The 14,426-nt window shown below is 42.3% G+C and overlaps 1 protein-coding gene across 1 annotated transcript in view; it reads left to right on the plus strand.

Moving 5' to 3' along the window:
• Impg2 (interphotoreceptor matrix proteoglycan 2) overlaps positions 1–13,547 on the plus strand; it is a 62,684-nt gene extending 49,137 nt beyond the window's left edge. The window contains exons 14-19 of the mRNA XM_051150448.1: positions 351–1,639; positions 2,668–2,887; positions 9,576–9,786; positions 11,627–11,814; positions 12,728–12,936; positions 13,464–13,547. Of these exons, the coding sequence (XP_051006405.1) occupies positions 351–1,639; positions 2,668–2,887; positions 9,576–9,786; positions 11,627–11,814; positions 12,728–12,936; positions 13,464–13,547 (2,201 nt within the window). The remainder of the gene's footprint in view (positions 1–350; positions 1,640–2,667; positions 2,888–9,575; positions 9,787–11,626; positions 11,815–12,727; positions 12,937–13,463) is intronic.
• Positions 13,548–14,426: the final 879 nt, after the last annotated feature.

A 14,426-nucleotide genomic window follows, 5' to 3' on the forward strand; every position in this document is an offset into this window, starting at 1 on the left:
GATAATAAACATAGGAGAGAAAGAGAAACACAATTTCCATTAAATAAATCTCCCTAAATTTCCAGTGGATTCAATCTGTGTTTTTCAATATGGTTACTTCTTTATTTTCTTTGGGGAAAAAAGTCAAATGCTTGAGGATTATTTCAACAGTCAAGTCCTCACCTCATAAAAGTGGATTATATTCATGAATGCTTGTCTCACGTTATGAATTTATGAGCTTATCTTCCTCTAGTGTAGATACTAACATCAGCCATTGTTCCTGGTAACTGAAGAAGATAGATGTTGCTAGTTTTATTGGAGAACTGGGGTTTCATTTTGTGGATTAACTAACAGGAAACTCTGTGTTTTAGGATTAGCCAATACTGAAGAATCAGAAGACGCTCCCGTTGATATATTGCCTTCAAGCTCATTAATGCAACCTGTGCCAAAAGCAACAGTACCACCCATGGAAGACTCTGGCATGACTCTTTTGACATCTTCACCGCATCTGACCTCTTCTGCTATAGAAGACCTTGCTAAAGACACAACGGCACCTTCTGGCTTGGACTCCTTGGCTTCCAAAGTCACAGAACAGTTGGAAGTGAGCTCATGGTTTCCAGACACCTCTGTGGAAAAGGAGTTCATTTTTGAAAGTGGTTTGGGTTCTGGGTCTGGGGAAAGCATGGATCTGATTAGTTGGCCACCGAGTGAGACTTCATTAGAGGAGACCACTGAACCACTGTCAAAGTCAGGGCCTGAAGATGAGGATGCGATCCTGCCAACCGAGCGTATCGAAAAATTACATGTAGATGGCAGAGTAGATTCCACAGAACAAATGACTGAACCTTCAGAAGGCAGACATGGCGATAGGTCCATAAATTTTACGGAGGCAGAGTCCCTTGTTGGATTTGCTATACCCATCTCCGTAGAATCTGCAACTCAGTCTCCATCCCTAATTCTTCCCAAGCATACATCAGATGTACCAGGTATTGATTCTTACTCAGTCACCAAAGCAACCTCCTTAATAGAAGCTATATTAACCTCTGCATCCACCCAGAAAACAGATGAAGTGAATACCCTGCTGACGGGAGATAGGGCACAAACAGAGTCATTCAGCCGCAAAGGACTTGACAGTGAGATTTCAGTGGCAAAGCCAGATATGCAGCCTGTGTGGACTATATTGCCAGAATCAGATATAGTTTGGGCAAGACCTTCTTCCTTAGGGAAATTGTCCAGAGACACATTGGCAAGTACACCAGAGAGCCCTGACAGGCTCTGGTTGAAAGCTCCCATGACACAGTCTACTGAATTGCCTCCAGCTACCAGCTCCACCCAGCCTGAGGATGAAGTAATAATGGGCGTACAGGATATTTCATTAGAACTAGATTGGGTAGGCACAGATTACCATCAGCCTGAGCTAACCCAAGAGCAAAACGGTAAGGTCGGTAGCCATGTGGAAATGTCTACGAATGTTCACTACACAGAGATGCCTTTTGTGGCTCAGCCCACAGAAGCAGGTGACGTGAGTCCCACCCAGACTGCAGCAGGAGCATTGGTAGTTTTCTTCAGCCTCCGAGTGACAAACATGTTGTTTTCAGAAGACCTGTTCAATAAAAACTCATTGGAATATAAAGCCCTGGAGCAGAGATTCCTAGAATTGGTAAGCACAGGATGTATAACGTGGACATTGGTGAATACTGTGTGACTCCCTCCCTGCCCTCAGCACAGCAAGTCTGCCGGAAGGTTCACTCTTTTGTCCCTTTAACCTTTTTCCTTCTTGTATAAGCTAGTTGGGTTGTATAATAAAGTTTAATTGCTAAGAAACAGAGTCAACAAGTCTGAGGCCAGAGAGGGGGTTTCCATGTGTATTGATTTCCTGTCATCCTCATGTAGAATCATGGCTTTAGGGTAATAGGAGAAGAATAAGACAGGTGAATTCAAGAATTGGAAACAGAAAACATGGTATCAGGGTGATGTGACAGGTTAGATGCTGAAGATTATATGCCGGGAGTTCTGGGCCTGGAATAAAATAGGGAAGGAAATCTCAAACTCCCTGTGAGAACCATCTTCTGCTGATGCCCATATCTTCATTGTGGGGGCCCTGCAGTGAGACAGACAGAATGAACTCTAAGCATCTAAAAAGGTTTATGAGTTCCATGAAGTTTCTAGATACCACTATGAAAATCTCATGATAGTTTTAATTTATGAAATCAAACCATTCCTATATTTTTATTTTTCAGTTGGTGTATAAAACAAAGGTTTTCATTGTGGCGTTTTATACATATGTGTTATTAAACTTTGCTCACATTCGGCCCTATATTATGTGCCCCTGTCCAGCATCACTTTCCCACTAGTCCATTTCATCTTCCCAAATAGGCCTCTTCTGATTTGCTATCTTATTTGTATATATGTATATCATGGGGAAGAGTTATACATGATGTGTATGTATATATACATATATATATATATGTATATATAATAATATATATTATTGTCTTGCAGGGACAGAAGGTTTTGTATTTTGTTGAATACATACTAAGAAGAAAAGCAAACAAACAAGCAAAAACCTAAAATAGCAAACAAACCCTCTTTTTTGTTTGCTTTTGTATGTTTTATTGTCTTTCTGGCATGTATTCAACAAAGTGTTAAGCCTTGCCCGCAAACATGACTGTTTTTTGTCACTTGCAGCTGGTTCCCTATCTCCAGTCAAATCTGTCAGGGTTCCAGAACTTAGAAATTCTGAACTTCAGAAATGGCAGCATTGTGGTGAACAGCCGAGTGAAGTTCGCCGAGTCTGTCCCTCCTGACGTCAACAATGCCATGTATATGATTCTGGAAGACTTTTGTACTACTGCCTACCACACCATGAACCTGGATATTGACAAGTACTCCCTGGATGTGGAGTCAGGTAACCAGAGTGCCTAGCACTGAGGCTTCTCAGCAGAATCTAGCTACTATTCTGTGTGTTCTCTCTTTGTCTGAGTCAAAGTCAGTCTGATACTTGTATGAAAAAAAAAAGTACTGGGCCAGACACATCCTTTCCTGATCTTTTCCACTTATCCACTGGACCTGCTTTTGCTTTGTTTTTATGTTACCATGATCCTAAATGTGTTCGTTCTTCTTCCAGAAGATGATATGTATGTATGCATACAAACACTTTAAGTTTCTACATTGATACCCTTTAAGTTTTATGCAATTATCACTCTGCACTTTTGTGTGTAGTACTGGTTGTTGAACTCGGGGCCTCCCGTGTGCTTGACAAACCATTCCTGACCTGCTCCTCAGACATCTGTTTTTTAATGTTCGAGACGGGCTCATCGACGTCCAGGCTGTCTCCAAACTCCCTCTGCAGAACAAACAGGTCTTTTTTTTTTTTTTTTCCTACTTATTTTTTTATTAATTTATTCTTGTTATGTCTCAATGGTTATCCCATCCCTTGTATCCTCCCATTCTTCCCTCCCTCCCATTTTCCCCTTACTCCCCTCCCCTATGACTGTTCCTGAGGGGAATTACCTCCCCCTGTATATGCTCATCAAGTCTCTTCGTGGTAACCTGCTGTCCTTCCTCTGAGTGCCACCAGGTCTCCCTCTCCAGGGGACATGGTCAAATGTGAGGCACCAGAGTACGTGAGAAAGTCATATCACACTCTCCACTCAACTGTGGAGAATATTCTGACCATTGGCTAGATCTAGGTAGGAGCTTAAAGTTTACAATCTGTATTGTACTTGGCTGGTGCCTTAGTTTGAGCGGGACCCCTGGGCCCAAATCTGCCTATCATAATGTTCTACTTGTAGGTTTCTAGGACCCTCTGGATCCTTCTACTTTGTTATTCTCCCATGCTTCTTTCATCTAGATTCCCAATAGGATGTCCTCCCCTCTGTCCCAACTTCCTGGTAAGTGAAGGCTTTTGTGGGACATGTCCCTTGGGCTAGTATGCAGATATAAGTGAATATATACCATTTAAGTCTTTCTGCTTCTGGGTTAACTCACTCATTATGATCATTTCTAGCTCAATCCATTTGTCCACAAACTTCAGGAATTCCTTGTTTTTAATAGCTGAGTAGTATTCCATAGTGTATATGTGCCACAGTTTCTTTATTCATTCTTCTACTGATGGACACTTGGGCTGTTTCCATGTTCTGGCTATTATGAATATGGCTGCTATGAACATGGTTGAGCAAATTTTCCTGTTGTGTGCTGGAGCATCTTCTGGGTATATTCCAAGGAGTGGAATAGCTGGGTCTTGAGGAAGCCCTATTCCCAGTTTTCTGAGATAGCACTAGATAGATTTCCAACATGGCTGTACTAGTTTGCATTCCTACCAGCAATGAAGGAGTGTTCCTCTCTCCCCACATCCTCGCCAGCATGTGGTGTCGCTTGAATTTTTGATCTTAGCCATTCTGATGGGTATAAGATGGAATCTCAGAGTTGTTTTGATTTGCATTTCCCTGATGACTAAGGAGGTTGAACATTTCTTTAAGTGTTTCTCTGCCATTTGATATTCCTCTGTTGAGAATTCTCTGTTTAGTTCCAAGCCCCATTTCTCAATTGGGTTATTTGGTTTGGTGGTGTTTAATTTCTTGAGTTCTTTATATATTTTGGATATTAGACCTTTGTCAGATGTAGGGTTGGTGAAGATCTTTTCCCAGTCTGTAGGCTGTCGCTTTGTTCTCTTGACAGTGTCTCCTGCCTTACAGAAGCTTCTCAGCCTCATGACGTCCCATTTATTAATGGTTGACATTAAGGCCTGGGCTGTTGGTGTTCCAAACAGGTCTTTTAAATTTGCAATCCTCTCTCATCCTTCCAAGGAACTGGGACTCCAGACCTGAGCCTCACACTCCCAGGTCTCACTTCACTCTCTGTGTGTCTCTGTGCTGATAAAGCTCTTCTTCTAAGCTCCAGATGTATTGTTTAATTGCTCAACAACTCTTGGTTGAGTGCATTCTGTGTGTCTTTAGTCAACAGTATTGAAGAGTGAACTCTTTCTTTGTGCATCTTCCCACTCTCCACTTAACTTATGCCTCTTCATCTCAACCAGTAGAATATTTATCTCTTCAGCTGCTAAAACCAGAAACCTAGGAAAACCTGGAAAGCTACTCTTAGGTCTATAGTTTCTGTCACCCTAACTTTCAAACAACTCACCAAACTTATATTAATATTGAATTCTAAAATATCCCAAATCTAGGCCCATCTCTCTGTTGCCATGGATACTAGTGCATCCAAATAAACACCACCACGTCTCATATGGACTGCTTCCCCTCTGGCTCCTCCATCTGCCTGTTGTCTGGACAACAGTCCTAACACTCTTTGTTAATAAGGGTTTAAATGATTTTTACCTGGATGCTTTTTGTGTGTCAATGCCTGCCTGGTTCCATAGCCACAAGGCCTGAACCCCAACATCTTTCCCAATATTACCCAGTGAAGCTCACCATCTGGCTCACCATATACCAGTCAAATTGTGTGTTTTAGTTTCTCAGACACCCAAATCTTTCTGTGGCTTTAAAGGCTCTGCACATCACTGTGCTCATTGTCAAAGTCTTTCTTACCAGCTAGTTCAGGCCTTGGTTTGGATGTTGCTCTACACTGGGTCTGTCCTGGTATGTTAGTCTTTCTATAACATTATATAAATTTCCTCTGTAGAGTTTAGCACCATTTATACTATTGTATGAACAGTGCTTAATAACCGTTTCCCAGTTGAACTTTCCATAGGGTGTGAGAGTGTGACTGTTGTAGTAAGCACTTAGGCAGAATGTAGCGAGTTGCTCTAAGTACTTAAGATGGTATTTGGAAATACTGTGCATGCACACAGGGAACCACTGCTCTTTTGTTGTTATTTTTTGTTTGTTTGTTTGTTTTGGAAGAACTGGATACAGAGAATACCACTGGAGCCTGAAATTTAATTTAATTTAATTTTTCTCCCATATACTAGGGTTTGGTGGTTTTGAGGCATCAGGTAGAATGTTTAGGGTCATATTTCTACAGTCTTTTTGTTCTCAACCTGGTTTGAAACTGAGATTATTTTTCAAGCTGGGGAAAAAAAGCAAACATTCTTTCCTTTGAAATCCTCGAAGGGCCATTATTCATCACAAGTGCGGAAAATGATTTAGCTAATCTCCCAATATCCAAATCTCTTGTCACGTGAGCTCTCTGAGGCTGTCTGCACATCCCTTGCCATGTGGTGTGTGGAAGAAGCAATTAATTATAATTTGGAAGCCAAGAGTTTTACCTCCACGCTATCATTTATCATTTGCATGACTTTAGAAAACACGCCATCGGATTTCTGAGCTGCTCACACACTCTATGGGCGTTCTGTTGCCTGGACTATATAGTTAATAATGTGAGTCTCGGGACTAAACAAATATGCAAAAACATTTGACTAGGTCTGCAGATGTGAGCAGTTATGTGCCGTCACTGTTATTGTCATGGTGTTCCCCTCTACTTTCAAAGTTCTGGGGCTCAAAGCCAGAATCTCAAGCACATTAGGCAGGTGTTCAGCCCCTGAGCTGTGATTTTTAGCTCCTGGTCTCCTTCTTTTTAAGAAGGGTTCAAGTAGATAGACATTTGCCTTCTAGTGTCTGCTCTGCGGAGAAGAGCATCTACTATCTTCTTCCCCACACTCCCATAGCATAGGGTAGCTACAAAGCTGAAGAATTTGCAGATAGAATTTCTCTACTACACATACATTTCAAATTATTATTGCTGCTTTATGGCAACATTGTCTATAATAAGCACCATTTGCATTTTACCTAACTTTTTTTTCACATTCAGTGTCTCCAAATATTTTGCTTTCATTAATAAAGGGCATCTATGCAGTTCCCGTTGTGTATGCTCCTGTGTTTAACTATGGGTCAAGATTAGACTATTTTATGGTTCCAAAGTTGCAAAGTAGTTAGGACATGAGGCAAAGAGCCCGAAATGCACACTGCAATTCTGCTGTGCAGTCTCTTATAGAAACTGCCTGTGTGTCAGCATGCTAGTTTGCTCTCCCTGTTGTACAAGCATCTTGCCATTCTTCCCCTACACTGGCCTCTGAAGGCTGATATAGCAAGGTACCATAGGCTGGGTAGCTCTTAACAACAGAAATTTATCTTTTTTAAAAAATTATTTTACTTTATTTTTTATTTTTTTCAAGACAGGGTTTCTCTGTGTAGCCTTGACTGTCTTGGACTTGCTTTGTAGACCAGGCTGGCCTCAAACTCACAGTGATCCACCTGCCTCTGTCTCCTGAGTGCTGGGATTAAAGGTGTGCGCCACCATGCCCAGCAAAGTTGTCTTTTCAGTGTTCTTAAGGGCAGAAGTCCACAGTCAAGGACTGGTAGGGCCATGCTTCCTTTGGGAGTTCCAGCAAAGATGCTTTCTTACTTTTTCCTAATTTTTATATTTTCTGAAAGTCTCTGACATTCCTTGGTTTGCCAGTCCATCATTTGCCTCTGAGTATATGTGGGTTTTGTCTCTGTTTGTGTCTCTGAATTCAAGTCTCTCTCCGCTTAGAATGGTAGAAGTCATGAATGGCCCAGCCCAATCCAGTGTGACCTCTTTTTAACCTGTGTACACCTGTAAAGTCTCTATTTCCATGAAAGGCCATATCCTGAGGCCCAGAGTGGGTATAGATATTTAGGAGACACCATTTAACTTACTATGTCCTTTCATTCCCACATAGGGCTGAGCAGTGCCAGAGTCCTCTGAACTCCAAGGGTGCAGTTGTTTTTAAACATTTTTTTTTCTAAATTTAATTTAATTTAAAACATTTTTCTCATACATTACATCTCAACCACAGTTTCCTCCCCTTCCACTTCTCCAAGTCCATCCACCCCACCTCCCCTTACCCCACATCCCTGCAGAAAAGGACAGGCCTCCCAGAGATATCAACCAACCAGGGCACCTCAAGTTGCAATAAGACTAGGTACCTCCCTTCATATTAAGGCTGGACAAGGCAACCCAGTGGGGGGAAAATGGTCCCCAGAGTAGTCAAAGGACTCAGAGACAGCAAGGGCACAGTGTATATCATCATGGAACTCCAGAACAATGGAGAACATTTACCAATTTAAAAAGTTATTAATTACTCTGGAAGTAAAGAGACTGCTAATTTTTGATTCTTTCTAGCTAAATTTCTTTTTTTTTTCTTTTTTTAAAATATATTTTATTAATTTATTCATATTACATCACAATTGTTATCCCATCCCTTGTATCCTCCCATTCCTACCTTCCTCCCATTCCTCCCTTCCTCCCATTTTCCCCTTACTCCCCTCCCCTATGACTGTGACTGAGGGGGACCTCCTCCCCCTGTGTATGCTCATAGGGTATTTAGTCTTTTCTTGGTGTAGCCTGCTATCCTTCCTCTGAGTGCCACCAGGCTTCCTCATCCAGGGGACGTGGTCAAATATGGGGCACCAGAGTTCGTGTGAAAGTCAGACCCTACTCCCCACTCAACTGTGGAGAATGTCCTGTCCATTGGCTAGATCTGTGTAGGGGTTCGAAGTTTCCTACATGTATTGTCCTTGGCTGGTGCCATAGTTTGAGCAGGGCCCCTGGGCCCAGATCAGCCCGTCATAATGTTCTTCTTGTAGGTTTCTAGGACCCTCTGGATCCTTCTATTTCCCCATTCTCCCATGCCTTTCTCACCTAGAGTCCCAATAGGATGTCCTCCCCTCTGTCCCACTTTCCTGATAAGTGAAGACATTCATGGGACATGCCCCTTGGGCTAGTGTCCAGATATAAGTGAGTATATACCATTTGACTCTTTCTGATTCTGGGTGAACTCACTCATTAGGATCATTTCTAGTTCAATCCATTTGTAGCTAAATTTCATACTTTCTCCTACATCTGTCTATGATCATTTACAACTATTAGCTCTATTTTCAACATCTCTGCTACTGTTTTCCCATTTGCTGTTTGTCCATTGCTAGTCACCTTGGAAGAACACATGGTGGTACCATGGTAAACCCATGCGTAGTTAATATCTCACACCACTGTTGATTGTTATTGCCCTAATTATGTTTTTTTTTAAATGTCTTTTTCTCTTACCCTGCCAATGAGACAGTAATTTACTGAAGACAAAATATTGTCCAGAATGGCCTAAGGAGGCACAGGGATGGTTTTCTTTTTTACTAGTAGTTTCTGAAAGTGCAGATCATTCGCAAATCTACTCTAGGATGTCCCCACCCATGAGGATATCACCATTTTTTATAGGCTATCTTCTTATCCTATGTTATCAGCATGAGGCTGATGCACAGTAGTCTGTGTAGAGCAGGGTGGCCTCTGGCTCGACAGGTTGGTAGAAATGAAGAACTTGTGAGGATTGTGTTTAATTTAGATCTCTAGATACCTGGTAATGGTTTTAAAGCTTCTCTGTATAGAGATTTGCCTAGGCCACAGGTTTTTATGACTTGGATCCAAGTTTCAGAGAAATCTAACATGAACAGGCTTATCTATGAGGAGTCAGGAATTTGCGTGGTACCAGTCAGATGTTACTGTATTTTCATGATTCAGGATGGGGGTTTTCCCATGGTGCTTTGGTGGAAGAGCTTTCTTGGCCTCTCTCAGTGCCTGTGCTTTGACTTTCCTTGAATCATTCTCTGGCTTGTTCGATGCTTCAGGTGATGATGCCAACCCTTGCAAGTTTCAGGCCTGTAATCAGTTTTCTGAGTGTTTGGTAAATCCATGGAGTGGAGAAGCAAAGTGCAAATGCTACCCTGGGTACCTGAGCGTGGAAGAGCTGCCTTGTCAAAGTCTCTGTGATCTACAGCCTGACTTCTGCTTGAACGATGGGAAGTGCGACATTATGCCGGGACACGGGGCCATTTGTAGGTATGCTGCAATTGGGGATTTTGGCTTTAAGGATTATGTACTCTTCTTCCGAAGAACATGGGCTGACAGTGTAATTGTAGGGCAGTCACAATAGTGCTTATTATGCCTCAGCAATTAGATGGATGCTGTCTAATTGTCACTATAGACTGGGCCACTTAATAGGCCTGAACCACATACACGTTATGGTTATTTTATGATGTTGGGGAGCTATGAACTTTCTGAATGTGTCCTACTGAGAACACTTGGGTTAGCTGGAGATCTTTGTGTGATGTATTCAGTGGGATAACAATCATTACTATTCACATGAGATTTATATGCAAGATCAGCACTTACACATAAGAGTGCAAACAAAGGGGGCTATATTGTTCTCATTGGATTTTACCCACCTCTCCTTTTGGTTTTTCAAGACATGGTTTCTCCATGTAACCCTGTCTGTCTTTAGAACTTGCTCTGTAGAACCAGACTGCCCTCAAACTCAGGAGACCCACCTGCCTCTGCCTTCCTAGTGGTGGAAATAGAGGCATGTACCACCACCAACTGGCAGATTTGTTTTTTAAGATTTACTTTATTTTATGTGTATGAATACTTACCCACATTTAAGTATATGCACCTTGTGCATGTCTGTTGCCCACAGAAGTTAGAAGGTGTTGTGAGCTGACATGTGAGTTCTAGGAACCAAATACTGGTCCTCAACAAGAGCACCAAGTATTCTTAAATGCTTGCCAGCCATCTTCCATCTCTTCGGTTTTACTTTTAATGGCTTTGTGCTCCTTATATCATATTGAGTATGCAAAACTAAAGCAACACAAACACTGAGGTTTTCAAAGTGATGGCAAACATATTTTCCTCTAAGTCAGATCTCTATTTGTAAAATCAGAACCACTGAGGAAACTGCAGATACACAAGTCAGTTAGACTGACCCCCCCTTTTCTGACCACTGCCTTCAAAGAAATGCACACACACACACACACACACACACACACACACACACACACACACACACACACACACTCTGACTCATATTGACTTCCCAGCCACACAACCACCGATGCATGACTGAAAGAGAAGGAAACGCTGGGAATCAGCAGGAGGACCAGAGACGAGATGTTAATGTGTGAGTGTAAACATTAGCATAGATACCCCAGACAGAACATAGATGGAGATAATCCAAATGCTCTTATGCAAAAAACAAAACAACAACAACAACAAATGCAGGAGGAGGGGGTGTGAGGTTTAAACTAGAACACTACAGCTTCTTGATGTCCAGGGAAATTAACATTATTTTGCAAATCAGTGATTTCCTCACCATTCTGGGGATTGAAGACACTTTTTGCATAAGTCGGCTGCCTCAGAACTTTAAGGATCTCTTTGGGGGTGGTGAGATGACCTGTGAGGTGCTCCATGCTGTGTTCTGGAAGCAGCTGTCAGTAACAATGACCAAGTGGCAGTTACCTTCCTTCTTGGGCATGTGTTTTTGTTATGTGTAAGTGGAAAGCTTGGATGTCATAATTCTTTAAGTCTTTAAAACTTTAACCAGCCATTTAAAAGCAGCCATTCAAGATCAGGCATGGTGCACAGCCATCAGTCATGTGCTCATTTAACTGGTATGGCAAGGCATTTATTTCTTTTCCTGCTATGCTGGGAATGGAACCCAGGGATTTATGTGTACCAGGCAAGCACTGTAATACTGGCTACAGCCCCAGTACTCCCTTCATGTCTTTAGTGAAGGTTTACACGATCAGAATTTCTATCTCTGCCTTTCCCATTCCACCAGAGGTTCTGGTTGCTGTCATTCAAAGGCAAGTAATTCGGATCCTGAGTTTGGTGACTGTTTTTCCAGATGCCGGGTTGGTTCGAACTGGTGGTATCGAGGCCAACACTGTGAGGAGTTTGTGTCTGAGCCCTTTGTCATAGGCATCACTATAGCCTCTGTGGTTAGCCTTCTCCTTGTCGCTTCTGCTGTCGTCTTCTTCCTCGTGAAGACAATTCAAGCTCAGAATGTCAGGAGACAAAGGCAGAGGCCCACCAGGTAAACCGGAAGGAGCTTCCTAATGGAACCGAATGCCTGTCTACTCATTGGTTATTATGGGGCAAAGAGCTGGGTGGAGGCAGAGATCTGTGAAAGAAAACATCTTCAAACTGAGGCCACATTTGAAAAACTCTAAGGAGTCTGTGAAGGAGATGCCAAGAGGCCTGCATGAGGATTGAACTAGGTTTGTCAGGGTCAGGGGGTCTTGAAAGTTTGGTGATTATGCCATGGTGGGAGAGAAGAAAGTCCATTTGCATGGGATGGTGGGTCTCTTGGTAATCAGTGAGTGGACATGAGCCAAGTCAAGGAGGCACACTGCCAGGTCTCCCCCACCTCTGACCTGGCTAAAGAGACAGCCCTTCTGGGGTCTGTGCTAGAGCACTAAGACACACTTCCATTGTTCTTCAGCTTAGCATCGACTGACTTCTCAACAGGCTGTGATCCTATTTAGGACAGAGTTCAGCAACTTCTTTGCATCATCAGCATTTAGAGAAGTCATGGCACATAATCACTGCTCAGTAAATGGACCAGAATTGAGGGCCAGGGCTTTCAGTCTTCCAGTATTTTTTTTTGTTTTGTTTTTAATTTTCTATGTGGTTACACATGATTATTTCATAGGTGTTGGTCTGGGAATGATGGAGCTGTGTTTATTTAATGAAATACTATCCACTGGCAGACGTAGTTCCCTGCCAGCATTTATTGAGTGTCAGGTGCTGTGGGGGCCTATGATGAATGAGACAGGGGGCAGTGATGACACCACAGACTAACCTAGACATTTCTCATAGCGCCCCTGACCCCACATCTGTGTCCACTTCCTTTTCCCCCAACAGAAACCTTGTCCCAGAAAAACAGCTTTTCACGTAGCTCAGCATCCAGAGGAGATCCTTAATCAATCATGCATTTCTTCCCGTGGCTCCAGCAGGCAGCCCGACAGCCTGTCGTCTGTTGAGAATGCAATGAAGTACAACCCCGCATACGAAAGCCGCTTGGCTGGATTTGAGGAGTATGGGAATCCCTACAGCCAACACCCCTTCTATAGCTCAGCTGGTGAAGAGGTGATTGGTGGTCTCAGCAGAGAAGAGATCAGACAGATGTATGAGAGCAGCGGCCTTTCCAAAGAGGTAGGGGACTTCCCTTTGCATGGCTGCATTGCTGGTCTATGTGAGCATGCATGTGTGCATATGCATGGGTTTCAGGAGAGAGGATGTAGTTATAATCTGGTGATATCTCCCATAGTATGCAGAGGGTATTGCATTTTAAACTTTGAGCTGGTCCTTAGTCCCTACCCAGTGACTTTTCCCACTATTAGAAAGGTCTTTGTTTCTTATTCTTTTCTTAGGAATATATGCTAGAGTTAGAACAGTTTATGCAATATCTTTGCAGAAATAGTTTTCTTTTTTTTGTGGAGCTGGGACTTAAAGCCAAGCCCTTGTGGTCTACCACTGAACTATGTCATCAGCTTATTTCATATGATATCCAGAACCCTATATGTAGAGCCTTTTGTTTTGCTGAAGATTTTTTTGTTTTAAACAGCTTTTTCTTGGGTAGCCCGGAAGCTCACAATTCTTTATAATAGTTAAAATCCCTTTAAAAGGCTCCTGTGGTTTTTCTAATGCAATATGTAGCCTCTTTTTCTTCTTTGTTTAAGGAAATCCAAGAGAGAATGAGGATTTTGGAATTGTATGCTAATGATCCTGAGTTTGCAGCTTTTGTGAGAGAGCATCAAATGTAAGCATTGCAACAGCCCCCAGTGCTGAGCCTTAGTAGCCACCTTAAAGTAATGGTGCCAGTTTAAGCAAGTAATTTCTGCCCATGTAGCATGTGTCTCGCTAATGACTAACCTTTATTAAATTCTTCAGAGTGCATGTTTGTCCACAGAGATTATCCCAGTTGTGTCTTCAGTCATAAGACATATCTTTCTTATGTGAAAAGGGAAACCTTGGAGAGATGATTTGCACTTAAGAGATGCCACTGACAGCACGTAGTAGAGATGATTAAAAACCAACACACGTTGATGTTGGCCCAGAGCCTTGGGATAGGTTCTTATCTCTTGCTACCATAGATCTCACCAGTAATCTGATGCCGTAAAGCAGCTTCCAGAGGGGGTTTCTATGCCTATCTATGAATCTCACATACTTCAACACAACCTTCCATTTTCACCTTTACAGACATGTTCGGTAGGTTTGAACTACATGCTTTATTAGAATGTGTGTCCCCTGCGTTTATCAAGTTTCATTCTGTCTCTTTCTACTTGTTTTAATCATATATCTTGGGCAAGTGCCTGTAATTCTCTCTTTTGTTTTGTTCTCCAGGATTTACAATAGATTACAAAAATAAGCTAGCCTACAAAGAGCCTTCATTAAAGAGCTGGCTGTGGTGGGCGACACTGCAATTTGATGTTGGTATTTGGTCCTTCTAGTTAGTTCCTCATGGGTGGGTTCCAAACCAGAGCAATTCATATGTCTTTGTAAAAAATATTAGGGTCAGGACAACAACCAAGGTGTTGAGCAGAGCTCTTGGTGCACAGCTCCTTCACTCAGAGCCTCTCTCTGATAGCTAGAACAAACTGCCACCAAGGAAACTGAGTGAGATGGTTCTTAAAATTCATGTT

Source organism: Acomys russatus, chromosome 8 (assembly GCF_903995435.1).
Source record: "Acomys russatus chromosome 8, mAcoRus1.1, whole genome shotgun sequence".
Classification (NCBI taxonomy): Eukaryota; Metazoa; Chordata; class Mammalia; order Rodentia; family Muridae; genus Acomys; species Acomys russatus.